Raw genomic sequence first — 15366 nt, 5'->3', positions numbered from 1 at the left:
GCCCACCCCCGGACACAAAGAACCACCAACGCACCGATGTCTGAGGGAGTCCGCCCCCGGCAGGGGAAGTGGTGGGGGGAGATAGGCCTCCAAACCATGGAGGGCCTGAGATGTCCCCAGAGAGGTGGCGTCTGATACCCAACCTGACATATAGACACAGACATACAGGCACACACAGATACAAACATCCATTCCCACCCTCATGCTCTCATATGCACTTACTCCACACTTAACCAACGTGGAGACAGCCAACCGTACTCTACGAACCGGGTCTAGGTACCTTTGCCCCTGGAGGGGGGAACTGCACCCAGACCCAGGTGGTGTTACCCTTTTCCCTGCGGTGGGGAGAAGCAGACCGCCCCGACTCCGCAGCAGCAGGGAGACCCCACATTCCAGACCCCAGTCGGACGGCCAACTCCTCCTCCTAGCCCCCCCGCTCCAGCAGGCCGCAGAGAACGGGGGTGAGAGAAGACTCCAAACCTCCCTCCACCCGCTCATTGTAGTGTTGATGTATGTGTGTTCTAAGGTGCATTTAAAACCCAGGAGGGCATGGAGCTACCTGCCAGAGAGCAGCAGGTAAGCGCACAGCCCCTCCTGATAGCCCTCAGTGTCTACGTGTATTTAAAATTGAGAGGTCGACGCCAGGGGTGAGGTGTACACTCTGATGGTAATTTGGATTCCGTGCAGCGTGCCCACCCCCAAGATCCTATATGTATATGTAATGAGAGTGTGAGTAATGTGAATGTCTAAGTTGTGGGATAAAATTGAGGCAGAGGCAGCCAGAAGGGGACAGAGGGGGGGGGCTACCTCCTCTGCACCCTGGTGACACACCCCTACTCCAAGGCCCTGCATGTGTGGGTGGTTGTGGTGGAGCGGGAAGAGGGAGGCAGCTGGAGATGGGGAGGGAAGGAAGGGAGGGGCAAGTGACCCCTCCCTGGGGCCAGCTCCCCCGCTGACCCCAGTAGGCACCCCCATACTCCGCGACCCGCCAGGGAAAGGGGGCCCAGGCCCATCCAAACCGGGGCCCAGTGCAGCGGCGCCGCCCGGCCCCACAGAGCCCGGGACAGTCCACCCAACCCCACCACAGAGAAAACTGCACCCACCCCATCATCCACTCATCTTCCAGACTACATAAGACAATAGACGCCCAGGCTGAGATCTTCCTCCACCTCTCCTGTATCTCCCCCTCTTGCAGAGAGAGTTCCTGAGAGAGGAAAGGTCCTGCAAGATGTGACAACCTCCCCCACCAGTTGAAGAGCCCCCCAGGTGGCTCGACGCACCGGCGGCACCCTGCGCCAGTGCCGGGCCCCCATACACCAACCCGCCCACAACCCCGGCAACACACCAACCAGGACCCAAGCCCCCGAGGCCTGGCCAGGGCCCCAGGCCAGAGCCGGAGCGCCCCCAGAACCTGACGCCCGTCCCGGACCCACCCAGGGGCAGCCAGGCTACCAGGTCAGTAACCCACGTCCATCAGCACAGACCCTCCCCTAGCCCCGCTGTACGCAGCCATGAGGAAACCGTCACCTAAGAGCGAACAGAGCCCCTAATTGGCCATGACCGCTACCCTGGGTTGAGCCCCCCAAGGAAGATGCTCCTGGGGAACCCCCCGACGCCCTAAGCCTATCCCTACCCCCACACCAATCACAACAGTGAAGGCGGGACCAAACTATGACCCCCCCCCCCCACCCCCACTAGGTGATGGAGCTGATCAAAGGAGCCCAGAGCAATTGATCTGATGTGGTGGCAGAGGCTGTATCAAGACTAATGTAATCTAATAGATAATTTCTATATTGGTTAGAATTAAGATTATTTTTATTTTTCCAGTTCATGAGGACTGTTTTCTTGGCTATGCATAGGGCAGTGAAAACCATATGGGCTATATTCTTTTCTGAAGTGACATTATCTAAGCTGGCCAACAAACACACTAAGGTTGGAATGCTACATTTCAGACACTTTGATAAGTCTTCACATATCTCGCGCCAAAACTTCTGAACTGGTGGACATAACCAAAGAGCGTGGATATAATTGTCCGGTGAATTGGTTTGGCAGTGTGAGCAGTTGTTGGTAGACCTAAAGCCCATCTTGAACATCCGATGACCTGTATAGTGCACTCTATGTAGTATTTTGTATTGAATTAATTGAAGACTGGGATTTCTGATTAGATGAAAGGTTTTTAAGCAAATCTGAGACCAGAAGTTTTGGTCTAAGTTAACTGATAAATCCGCTTCCCATTTTGCAATAGGAAGTGATATTGATTCATCTGTTTTAGAAAGCATTCTGTATATTTTGGATAGTAATTTGGGGGTTTTAAGAGTAAGAAATTGAACCACACTTGGTGGTGTTTGTAGTTCAACTTGACCCGGTTTAAATTTCTTTTTTATTATGGATTTAATTTGTTGATATTCTAAAAATCTTTTCTTGTTGATCCCATATTGTGTAACTAGTCTGTCAAATGAAATAAATTCTGTTCCTTCTAGTATATGTTCTACATATTTGATTCCTTTACCACTCCAATCTGAAAAGTTTATCATATTATTGTTTTGTAATATGTCAGGGTTGTTCCAGATAGGTGTACGTTTGCATGGGATTAATGAAGACTGTCAACTTCAGAAACTCCCACCATGCTGTCAGAGAAGAGCTGATGTTGACGCTTTTGAAGCATTCATGTCGTTGGATGTTTGAGCTGATAAATGGTAGATCTGAAATTATTGCAAAGTGCTTGTTCTACATCTAGCCAAGGTTCATCTAAAAGGGTATGTTTTAGCCATCCTGAGATAAACTGAAGCCTGTTGGCTAAGAAGTAGTGCTGAAAGTTAGGTAGTTCTAATCCTCCTTTATCCTTGGTCTTTTGTAGTGTTTTTAAGCTTATACGTGGGGGCTTATTTTTCCCAAAGGAATTTGGACATATATGAATCTAGAGATCTGAACCAATCTTGCGGCAGTTTAGTTGGGATCATTGAGAAAAATACTTTCTTATATCCAGGTTCTTCCTTGTTGCTGCCATCCTCCTCTCCTCCTCGCAGCACAGGTTTGCCGCGGACCACATGTCCAAACACCAGATCCGTAGGACTGAATCCCAAGGATTCCTGAGTGGCCTCCCTGACGGCAAACAACAATAACAATAACAATAACCCTCATCCCATTCTCTACCCGACTCCGCGCAGAACTTGCGCAGCATAGCTTTGAGGGTTTGATGGAATCTCTCCAGAGCACCTTGACTTTCCGGGTGGTATGGATTGGATTTTACATGTTTTATCAGCAACTCCTCCACAACCTGTGCAAACACTCTTGAAGTAAAATTCGTTCCTTGGTCATGAACATGCAAGTTCGTAACACCAGCCTTGCCGTAATGATCTATTTGATTCACCTTTTATTGTTTATTTTATTTTTTATTTTCACTTGTTAGATACGGGACAGACTTGAATGAGGAAAAGAAAAGGGAGAAAGAAAGAGGGAAAGAAAAACAGCGGAGAAGAGGGACGGGGGAAAGGGAAAAAACCAAAAACCAACAAAATAAGCAAAAATACAATATATAAAAAATAAAATATTACATATCACAAATATCAATCACCTGTTGAGAAAGAAAAAATAAAAAAGTAAATACTAAATATTAAACATTATTGTGCAGCATGCAAGATTGATAGCGCACAGTGTGCTTTGAGGTAGGAGCCAAAAAGGGTGTAGTTTGTGTGTGTGATCACCCGTGTGTACACCTGTGAGCATGAACGCGCTTGTATTAAAAGGTTCCTTCATGTAATGATCTGTTAGAGCAGGGGTGTCGAACTCCAGGCTTCGAGGGCCGGTGTCCTGCAGGTTTTAGATCTCACCCTGGGTCAACAAACCTGAATCAAATGGTTAGTTCATTAGCAGGCATCTGGAGAACTTCGGCTGTATCCCAATTCAGCGTCTGCAGCCTTAAAGGCCGCATTTTAAGGCCGATTACGTCACAGCGACGCGACGAAGGCTGTCCCAATTCGAAGGCTGCTCGAAATGCGTCCTTCATTTTCCTGATTTTTTTTTTTTCCCTGAATTTTAAGGATGTGGCGGTGTAGACTTTGTGGCCCAACATATCCCAGAATGCATAGCGCGGCGGTGGGTGTGGATAATTTTGGCAAAAAAAAGGCAGCGGATGAGGGGCACCGAAGAGTAAACTTTAAGTAAGTAAGGCTGCGTACTTTAAGGCTGCAGACCCTGAATTGGGATACAGCCCTCTGGACATGTTGAGGAGGTCATTTAGCCATTTGAATCAGCTGTTTTGGATCAAGGACACATCTAAAACCTGCAGGACACCGGCCCTCGAGGCTTGGAGTTCGACACCTGTGTGTTAGAGGGTCTGGGGACACAGCCCCATCCTCCAGGGCTTGAAGCAGGTATGGAGGAGATCAAAACTGTGTGTAGAAAATCATAGATAAAGGTTTGTTTGTCTTTTAGAGATTATGTTTATTATGTGGATAAGAAAAGAAAAGCATGTTTAAGTAGCACAGAAGCTGGCTAGCCTGGGTACTGTATCATGAAATATGTTTTATCAGTGTTAAATTAATTAACTAACTAATTAATTAATTAACAAAATTAAAAAACAAACAAACAATCAACTTGTAAGTATTCTCAATAATATTCCAATAATTTAATATGATTATTGGCTTGTTTAACATGCTTGTTCCATATAGTAGGTGTGCAAATTCCCTGCTGACTCGGCCTCAGGATGTCTAGAGGCAAGAATGAAGCGCACCAGTGATCATGTGCGCATCACGCAGAGGGAGAGACGAAAAGCAGCAGCAGAGCATGGCAGTTGTATCGCAGTTTGTGTGATTAATTAGTCGTTAATAAGACTACAACCATGCTTATAGTCACCTATACTGCATCTGCCACAATTATAAGTGCATATCTGGCTGTATCACAGTTGGATTTATCCTGGCAAGTCCTGCTGTAACCAGTTCTTCTGTGAAGCTTCATTAAAGACGGTGAACTAAACTCCTGGACTGCTGCAGTCTTTCTGACCGAAGACTAAGGCCAGACTTGTATACCCAGCACTTCCAGTATATATATATTCTACAGTAGGCAGTAAGATGTTAATACACAAAAACTATATACAGTGTTGTGCTCAATAACACGCTCATGCTCATGTCAAGGTTTCAATTAAATATATAAATGTTCACACTGTTACATTTAAGGTGAGATCAAATCTGCACACACTCAAACAGCAGGTCAGGAGACTTTTACGGCCACAAGACAAACATTGAAGAGTAAAACGTGTAAAATGTTATAGATTAAAAAAAAAAAAAAAAAACTTGTACAAAAATTGAACTAAATAATAAATATTCAGATTTTACATTAACAACATCCTCCCACATGGTTTACAAATGGCCACTAGAGGGAGATGTTGGACTTTAAATACTGAGATCGATGTACTCAACTCTTGATTGTGGCTCAAGAGTTGGGAGTTCGCCTTGTAATCGGAAGGTTGCCGGTTCGAGCACCGGCTTGCACAGTCTCAGTCGTTGTGTCCTTGGGCAAGACTCTTGACCCGTTGCCTACTCGTGGCGCCAGTGTCCGGCAGCCTCGCCTCTGTCAGTGCGCCCCAGGGTGGCTGTGGCTACAATGTAGCTGCCATCACCAGTGTGTGAATGTGTGTGTAAATGTGTGTGTGAATGGGTGGATGACTGGATGTAAAGCGCTTTGGGGTCCTTAGGGACTAGTAAAAGTGCTTTACAAATAGAGGCCATTTACCATTACTGTTCCTAATAAAATGGCTGTTTACCTAATTTCAAATATATGAACAATGGACTCTTTGACTATGGAGTTCAGTCCACTTTCTGACCAGGTTGTAATACTTCTGCTATAAACTGCTTATTCCACAGTACGGTGAACATATTTCATAAACACAGTCAGCAGTAAAAAGTACTGTCTGCTTACAGTCTGTATTTTGCTGATCCAAACGTGTGCAAAGTTTTAGGTTTTCTGTGTCTTTTGCTTTTTTTAAAAGCAAAAAAACCAACAACAACTGTAAATTCAGCAAATATATTCATAAAGAATGTTTCACTTTTTAGTTTTAAGAAATACTATTAGTGTTTGGAATACAGATCAAAGTGATGCTCATGAAATACAGCCTGGATGTACTTCCCCTTTTTAGCAAGAAGCTGTTTGTGTACTGAAAAAAAGTTTATGTGTCATGTACAGAGTCTAAGTACATGGGTGGAGAATGATAAATAAAGATAATTATCATTACCTGATAAATTAGCACTCCACACTCAATGCTAATTCTCATCCCATGGGGACAGTCTCAAAATTATTTGAATGCTTTTCTCTGTTCTTCTTGCCTGCTCAGTGGTTTCTTTGGGCTGATTCTAGATCACAAAGCATCTGGATCAGCTGGCTGAACAGATCTGAAAACTTTTTACAGCCAAAACACACACACTGTTAGCTGGTTAGGCTGGTGAATTTAAATTGTTCATAGTTGTAAATGTGAGTGTGACTGGTTGTCTGTCTCTATGTGTTAGCCCTGGATCAGGCTGGCAACCTGTCAAGGGTGTACCCTTCCCCTCGCCCAATGGTAGCTGGGATAGGATCCAGCCCCCCCCTTAGCATGACAAGGATATCTAGGAGAGGATGGATGGAAGGAAGATTTAAATAAAGCTTCAAGGATCCGAGGGAGGAGACGTCTGACTCTGCAGCTACATTTAACACATTTTTCTCTTTGGTTTGGTTTTATGATAGTGCACAATCTAACACTCAGTCATTGAGTTACAAGTGACAAAGGGAAACCCTGAACACCAACAGATAATTGATAGTATTTTATATGTTCATAGTTTCTGTTGTCAGTTGGCTCAGTCAGTATTTTTGTAAATGAAGATTAGTTTGTGTGTTTCAAGCCTCGCAGAAGATGTTTGATGTTACAAACAGCTGCTGAACCTGAAGACGGAGTTAATTCAATTTTATATGTATAGTGTCAAATCACAATAGCTACACCAAGGTGCTTTATATTGTATCACTGTAGGTAAAGATAATACAGAAAAAAATCAAAAACACACGCACTGATTCTGATTTCATGAATCATTGGGTGAGAACACTGAATATGTGAGTTCATGCAAAACAGTTTTGTTCTTCCTTTAAACAAATTTAATGAACATCTCAAAGATGAACAGACACAGTAGTTCACAGAGTCACACTAACACAGTCTGAATACGTCTCATGATAGTGTTAAAGACAGCAAGCAGCACACAGGCTAAAGAGACAGTTCTGTAAAAGTGTGGATTAACAGAGAGAATCTGACTCTAACTGTGCTTCTGATTGCAGATGGCAGAGGAACCACAACAAGGCCTGAGAGAAAGACATATTACTGGGAAAGAGAGATAGGGACAGAGATTCCTTCATCATACTGTAAAAGGCGCTGTATAGCTCTAATTTCAGAGAGTGTTGCATAACTAATAATTTTTCTAGCAGTTAACAATGAATCCATTCACTCAATAATCTCACTCTTAGGCTACGTTCACACTGCAGGTCTTGATGCTCAATTCCGATTTTTTGATCAAATCCGATTTTTTTGTCTGCTCGTTCACACTACAGATAAAATGTGACAGCAAACGCTTCTAGTGTGAACGCTCAAAGTGGCCGCATGCGCAAAAGAAGACGTCACACACAACGCGCTCTGTTTAGACCCAGAGCAAACAGTATTGTTTGACTGATGGCCCTTAATATAAAGACTTTGGTCTTCACGTTTCCCAATTTTTGCTTTAAGTTATTTTGTTATTTACATAATAATGTAAATAACCTAATAATTATCCTTATTGCTGTTTTAGAGGAGCGCTGCTTCAAAGGATAGTTGCAGACTTCTGTCAGAATCTGCAGATTATGCAGTACAAATAAAATGTTCACGTTTCTCCAACGTTGTCTTCCCAACAGTTTCACTGGATGGTCAGGAAGCGTTCACGATGTCTTATCGGGCGCTTCTCCGGCGCTGATAATTGGCGTCTGTCTTGTGTCAGTGACGTAAAAGATGGATTTAATGCGACTTGACCATCAAACAGCAGTCGCTTTCTGAAACATCGAATATGTATCGGATTCAGTACCACATACGAAAGTGACCCAGATCGGATTTGAAAATATTGGATTTGTGCCGTTCACACTGTCACACCATGATCGGATATGGGTCACATAGGGTCAAAAAAGTCGGATTTGATGCGCTTTCGCCTGCAGTGTGAACGTAGCCAAAGTGTCCTCAGGGATTAATAAAGTATTCTGATTCTGATCACACACACACACAAACAATACAAATTGAATAAATCAAAACATTTCCCAAACAAAAATAATGAAGTTACATAAAATATTATTTTAAAAGTACAAATGATTTCAAAATAAATGAACATATCTTTACAGACACACAACTTGATTTAAACTGCCCACAACATTTGCTCCTAATACTAATTACTGTTAAACATGGCATGACCAAAAAGTAACCTCAACATAGCAGCTACCATGAATGCCATGTTAGTCATAACACAGGAATATTTTTAACTTATGTACTTGATACTGTTTTGTTAACCTCTGTTTGTACTTTTATATATATATATATATATATATATATTTTTTTTTTTTTTTTTTTTTTTTAATTTATATTTTTACTGTTTGTAAAACCTCAAGATGTAGAGACACACACTCAAGACTGACTGCTACACAATTGATTCTCAACTGATGTTTTTGAACCACTTTGGCAGCATAACAGTAACTTTTGGAGTTTTGCACCTGTGGATTAATAAATATTTTTAATGCTAAAGTATAATTATTGTTATCCATGAAATTTCAAATTTGCTATTTTACAACAAAAGCAGAAATAAAAAACCTTACTAAATCATATTATTTTTTTGGTTGATCAAGATGCTAAATTATAGTGATTTAAATGGCCTGCATTTGTATAGCGCTTTACTCAGTCCCTAAGGACTCCAAAGCACTTTACACTACATTCAGTCATTCACCCATTCACACACACATTCACACACTGGTGATGGCAGCTACATTGTAGCCACAGCCACTCTCGGGCGCACTGACAGAGGCGAGGCCGCCGGACACTGGCGCCACTGGGCCCTCTGACCACCACCAGTTTGGTACCAGATTTACTTGTATTCCTGAGCAAAAAAAAATAATTCAATAGTTTAATGTTATGGTTGATTAATTTCTGACTTTCCCCTGAAGTGTGTTTGTTTCCATTACAAAGTGGATGTCTGTCTGCTGGATGATCAGATCATCTATCTGTACCTGAATGTTCACTGACAACACTGAGTCTGAACAGCAGCAGAAGACTCAGAGTTCATCTGGAAAAAAACTCTGTGACATTTCAAACAGGCTGCAGTTCAACAGGAGGCTGGTATGAATCTTGCCTCTGCTTCTTTTTAAGTCTTCTGTAGATCAAAAATCCAACAACAGCAACAACAAGCAGCACAGCAGAAACTGACAGACCAACTATCAGGCCAACAGAGCCATCCTCCGTCCCTCCATCTTTGTTCCTTCTATCTTCTTTGTGTCCTCCTGATTGACCTGCAGGTAAGAAACAGGTGGGAGGTGTTCAGAAAAAAACAAGCATAAAAACATGAATAGAATAGAATAGAATAGCCCTTTATTATTGTTGTAAATTTACAACAAAATTGTGGGTGCTACACACCAATTGTGCTGGAATAAAATATAAATAGCAGACAGTAAGAATATATACAACAATAAGAGAAAGGTACATATTAGAGAAGAAAATAGTTGCAAATGCTTCAAAGTATTGCAAACAAAGACTTTGTCTGAATAGAGTCCTTTGACCTGAGTTATGGGGGTTACTCAGACACGAGGATCTGGCAATGGTCTCCAGAGGTGGCAGAGGGCAGCCAATGATTTTTTGGGCAGTGACAATAACCCTCTGCACAAACTTGCTGTTCTTCCTGTGGGTCCAGGTGGGTTGTTGTACAGTCATAGGTGTGTTTAAATAGTTGCCTTGTGAAGTTATTCTCTAAGCTAAGTTGTACACAAGTCATTTGAGAGTTGTTTTTTCACACACTGGTAGCTGCCTCCACCAGTGTGTAAATGTGAGAGTGAATGAATAGTGGAATTGTAAAGCTCTTTGAGGACCCTGAAAAGCGCTATATAAATGCAATCCATTGTTATTATTATTATTACACGGTGTACAGTTAAGAGCTTAGAACACAGCCCTATGGGGATCTGGTGCTGAGTGACAGTGGGGGAGAGAGGTGGGAGCCTAGTCGACTGATCGAGGTTGGTTGCTTAGGAAGTCTTTAAGCAGGAGCAGGTGGCAGGGGGGATCTGAAGGTGGTCCCGTTTGGTGGAAGTCTGGTATTATGACGTTGAGATGTAGTCCACAAAGAGTATTCTAACATAGCTCTTCCTGTTCTTCATATGGCTCAGTGGTCTGTGAAGGGTGATAGCATCCTCCATAGACCTACTTGCTTTGAAAGCCAACTGGTGGGACAAGATTGACGCCCCAACTTCACAGAGGCACAGTGCTCCCAATTACTGTACACCTTTTGTGTATTTTCTTTTGTTATGTTTTTTTATGCCTTTTTGTTGCATTTACCTGCAACACACTGATCACTCTCAGTTGTCAGTAACTAATAGACTTTGGCCTCGGCCTGAACCTGGACTTTACTTCGAATTGGACAGTCAGCATCCCACCTGTATCCCCTCATGGTAAGGAAAGTAGTGGTGTGCTCTGTTCTTATGTGCTTCAGGATCGGTGCCACAACAGTAGAATTATAGACAGTCACTGTTCACCGGGCTTAGAGATTTAACTCTAACTCTCAAGCTAGCTGGAGTGTTATGCCTTTTGGTCAAAAGTCAGTAGTTAGTGCATAATCTGATTAAGTTACATAAGCAAAGTGATACATAAGTTCAAAGTTAAGAAATATTATAAGTAATTCATGCTAAAAACAGTTAAAATGTGTGGGTTCGAAATTTGCTCAGAGTGAGACATCGTTATCACAAGCGATCTTTGTATTGTATGTGCGGGAATGGGAGCGAGGGAGCGCTCTGATCATTCGCCTATCTTTGACGTATTTTCTCCGTTGATGCTGTAAAAGTGCTTCGGCAGTATTAAAAGAGTGAATGAGTTCATGTACACGTTAAAAGTGCCCTACACGCTTGTACCTTGGGAAACGTTCGTCTTTTTACAAATAAGAAATAGCAAGGAGAAGCCTTGAGAGAGGATAAGGCTTTAAAGAATCTTCATTAAAAGCAAGAAAAGCAAGCCTTGTGTGGAAGATCTCGTCTATTTTGTTCGCTAGCTGTCTAGCTTCACATGGTCACGTGTCGTGAGGGCAGCACAGGTAGCAATAAAAATTCTACATCCCCGGATTCTAGCGTTAGCTCAGCACTCAATATCCTCCAACTTACCATCAGTAAACAACAAGCAAGGACGCAGCTTCACCTCTGATCACTCACCTGGAGGAACAACACTCAGGTAAAGAGTGCTGATGAGACTTAAACCTTCTCTCTGTCTCTGAACACGACACTCGTATGTTCCATTGTCATTAATCGTCACATCCGTCAGAATCAGAGACACGTCTCCATCCTTCATCAGTCTGTCCCGCAGATCCACCCGGTTCTTAAAAGATGGATGCTGGTCGTCTGGATCAAACTGCCCATTCCGTTGCAAAAGCACATGTTGTGGCTCCAGGTCAGCTCTGCTCCACTCTACAACTATGATCATTTTGTTGTCATTTGTAACTCGACATGGCAGAATGATGTCCTGTCCAGGCTCAGCTGTGATGATTGTCTGGTCTGAAAGAGGAAACAACACAGAGCAGAGAGGTTAAAGGTCAACATACAATCGCTCACCTCTACAGCAGCCAATTACAGTGAAGGTCACTTTTGTCAAATCAAATTTTTCACTGTCACTACTTTAAAAGTAGGTAGGATCTAAAGGAAGAACAATAACTGCTGTAATGAAGTGATTGGTGCACTGCAGTTCTCAAAAACGCTTTAATATCAGCACAAGGTCATTTTGGAAAGACTCCACAGTTCCTGCAGCTTCCACAAACAACATGTGCAAACAGCTGTTTGTATACACTGAACTAAAAGCTTTGTAGCTGTATACTGACTCCTGAAACTACAACACATCACAATGACACACACATCATTACACTTCTTTGTGTCTGTGCTGGAAACTGCACACAGACCCACCCAGCATCACGTCTGCTTCACACACACGAAAGGACTGAATCAATATGAAAATTATTCTTCGATAAATATATTTACTATGCAGCTGATGTTTCCTGTTTTATCTCAAAGAGACCCTGTTTACTTTAAAACGTCACCTGCAGAGACAAACACGACAAACATCAAAGTGGAGCAGAGTGACGTAATTACAGCAGCCATGTCCGTGGTCTCCGGAGTCTGTTGGTATGATTAAATTTAAGTTTTAAAGAAAACCGAAAGCCACTATTTGCTAGATCAGACGTAGCTTTTGTTTTTTAAGGAAGCTACGTCATGGTGACGTTTCGCTGCAACGAACCGAATGGAAACATACGGAGCCCCGCAAGGGACATGGGAGAAAAAAAATTAAGACGGACTTTTGCGAGATCTCGCAAAAGTCCGTCTTAATTTTTTTTCTCCCATGTCCCTTGCGGGGCTCCGTAGAAACAAGTGTGTCACAACAAAATAGGTTTAAGGCAAAAGTGTCATGTGTTCAGTTCAAATTCTAACCTGTCTCATGTGTCAGTCGTCATGTGTGAACAGTTTGTGTTACAGTCTTTGAAGCAGATGTTTGTTTTGTCTCTGCACCGAGTTTGTTTCCGACAGCAAGTTTCATCCTCACATCCTGCTGCACCTCTTCCTGCTACGATTTCCGTGGTCCAAGGTCTGTGTCTGCTGAGCAAGTTATGCTGGGCTCACACTGTGCGATTTTTGGCCCATTTTGAGTCGATTTTTGAGTCGTGCGACCGTTTTGGTGATCGGCCCGAGTTTGGCCTTCATCGTGCGTCGTGCATCGTGTAGTATACGTGGGGTAACGAGAAGCGATTAACACCTCACGACCAGCTCCCGATCATCAATCGCTTGGTCGCGAGGATTTCAAACCGTCGTGAGGGTGTCACCGCAGTTTCTCACACTGCGCACGCGCAAACACAAATGTCAGCGAAAAAGACGGCGCAGCACTGCAGTGCAGCGTGTGATCTGCACACAAGCGATGGAGGCACAACTTGTAGAACTTTGGAAAGCTCATCCGAGCCTTTTCGGTGTGGCCTCACACAATCATCACGACCACAACAACCGTGAAAATAGTTGGATCTACATTGCTGCTCAATCACAGCTGCATGATCATGTTTTTCATTAGCAATTTAGCAAAGTTGATGAAAGACAGAGAGGGAGAGCTAGCGACACAATTTCTGTTATAACCTTCATTTTATGGACGTACAGTTTGAGCAGGAGCTGAATCGCGCGACTGAAAAAAATCGCAGTGTCTGCCCAAACAACACCACGACATAATTCTGACTAACCTGAGAACCAGCAGCAGCTTGCATCATTTTATAAAACTAGTAAATTGTGTAAACTACCCAGTGCTGTCCAATTTAAAGAACAAAGTCTCATCAGTTTTATAATTTGAGGTTTTCTGTTAAATTTTCACGTTTTCCATTAAGGTGAATTGTAAACTGAAACATTCAAACGTTTTTTTTTTAACTTAAAAGACTAAAAGTGAGTTTTAGAAAAAGAAAGAAAACACTTACTGTTGTTCTGAAGGACGTCTGGAACCCTCGAAGGCCTCTGTGGTCATCAGGGTGGAAAATCTGAAAGAAAATAAAACACACACATTAGATTTCTTTGTCTCTGTCACAGCTGCTTCAAAGACACGGACGTCCACACAGACCCACCCAGCCTCGTGTCACCTTCACACACACAGACAAACTAAATCAATATAAAAATAATTATTTGAGAATTATTATTAAAAATTTAACCAGAGTGATACTCAGTTTGTTTTATAACATTTCAATCTCACCTGCAGAGACAAAGACGACAAACATCAGCGCGGAGCAGAGTGACGCAGTTACAGCAGACATGTCCGTGTTCTCTGTTTCTGCTGATCTGACTCTTAGTTTGTCCTAAATGTCTGAGTCTGTTGGTATTTTCACTGAATAACTGAACCTGAGTTTAAATCTGATGACACAAGATTAAATTTAAGGTTTAAATAAAGCTGAAAGTCACTGACTGTTAGAACAGATCTGTCGTTCAGCCGCTCGGTCAAACTCCACACTTCAACGGTGTAACGTCTCGTACAGAAGTGACGTTGAAGTGACGTTTGATATGTTGGACCAATAAAATGTGAGTTTTCTAGAAATGATGTAATGTTTCAAACGTTACACGGTTAACATCCACTATAAATGAACTGAATCTTTTTACCTAAAAGACTTCAAATGGTTTTTAGAAAATGACAGCAAACACTTACTGTTGTTCTTAAGAAATCTGTTAAACCCTCAAACACTCTTCTGATCACCAGGATGGAACAAAAATCCATATAAAGATAAAAATATTGGTATAATTTGTTGGTATAATCCATCTGCTTTCTCTGTAGGTTAAAAGGAACCTGATTAAGGTTTGTTCAACACAATCAATTGTGAACAAAATACTTTGTAGGTGAGCTCTACTCTACCACAAAGCTGAACCAACTGTCTCTTGTTTCGCTTTGACATCCTGTTTCACATCTCAGATATTTCTGCTTAGCAAAACCATCACACCTACATTTGACCACATATGCAATGTGACAAAGGGTTTTACAGTAACAGGAAATGAACACAAAAATAGGTCAAGGTGTAGAGACAACCTTCCACTCTGTCTGTCAGTAAATTCAAATAAACTTGTTCTAATGAATAAAGTCAAAGGTCATGACCTCCTTTAGAGCTGTTCTGAAGAACTTTGTCCACTTTTGATTGTCTTTAAGTTGTGTTGAAGCCACAGAGAGCAAATCTTTGTTCTTCATGGAGAATCAGTGAGGCTGTTTGGACTTTCCTATGAAACATCAGTGCAGGAGTCTCTCAGTACATCTGTTTACAGTGAGGACGAAGAAGCAGCAGAAACACAACCAGAGAAAACATGTAGAGACAGGCAGCAGCAAATAGTCTGCAGAGAGAGAGGGCATGCAGCTGCTGCAGCACTTCCTGAAAATCAAGTGACTGCAATCACCTAAAAGGCCAGAAGCTCATTTTAAACACTCAATGTTGTTCTGAAGTTTCTCTGAAACCTTGAAACACTCTTCTGATCATCAGGATGGAACAAAAATCCACTTAAAGATAAAAAAAAAAGTGATCTGTACATTCCATCTACGTTTCAGTAGATCAAAAGTAAATTACTGAAGTTTTATTCCACACAAGCAAAAAGCTTTTGAAA

General features: G+C 42.3%; 1 protein-coding gene across 1 annotated transcript; it reads right to left on the bottom strand.

The window, feature by feature from the left end:
• Nucleotides 1–8631: 8631 nt before the first annotated feature.
• Nucleotides 8632–12465, bottom strand: LOC148103453 (coxsackievirus and adenovirus receptor-like). Its single transcript, XM_087838838.1, has 3 exons — nucleotides 12306–12465; nucleotides 11431–11769; nucleotides 8632–9531 (listed from the first exon to the last, which is right to left on the bottom strand). Exons 1-3 carry the CDS (start codon nucleotides 12364–12366, stop codon nucleotides 9332–9334), a joined length of 600 nt encoding a protein of 199 aa, XP_087694964.1. The 5' UTR covers nucleotides 12367–12465; the 3' UTR covers nucleotides 8632–9331.
• Between the last annotated feature and the right edge of the window lie 2901 nt (nucleotides 12466–15366).

The sequence above is a fragment of the Neolamprologus brichardi genome, chromosome 3 (genome assembly GCF_056152115.1).
Source record: "Neolamprologus brichardi isolate AB-2024 chromosome 3, ASM5615211v1, whole genome shotgun sequence".
NCBI classification, from domain to species: domain Eukaryota; kingdom Metazoa; phylum Chordata; class Actinopteri; order Cichliformes; family Cichlidae; genus Neolamprologus; species Neolamprologus brichardi.
This window is presented reverse-complemented; position numbering and strand designations above follow the sequence as displayed.

Coding starts and splice junctions, on each gene's coding strand:
- LOC148103453 (XM_087838838.1), bottom strand. CDS start 12,366: ATGGCTGCTGTAATTACGTCACTCTGCTCCACTTTGATGTTTGTCGTG. Junction 11,770..12,305: donor TGTCGTGTTTGTCTCTGCAG/GTGACGTTTTAA, acceptor TTCCTCTTTCAG/ACCAGACAATCATCACAGCT. Junction 9,532..11,430: donor CCTGAGTGTTGTTCCTCCAG/GTGAGTGATCAG, acceptor TCTTACCTGCAG/GTCAATCAGGAGGACACAAA.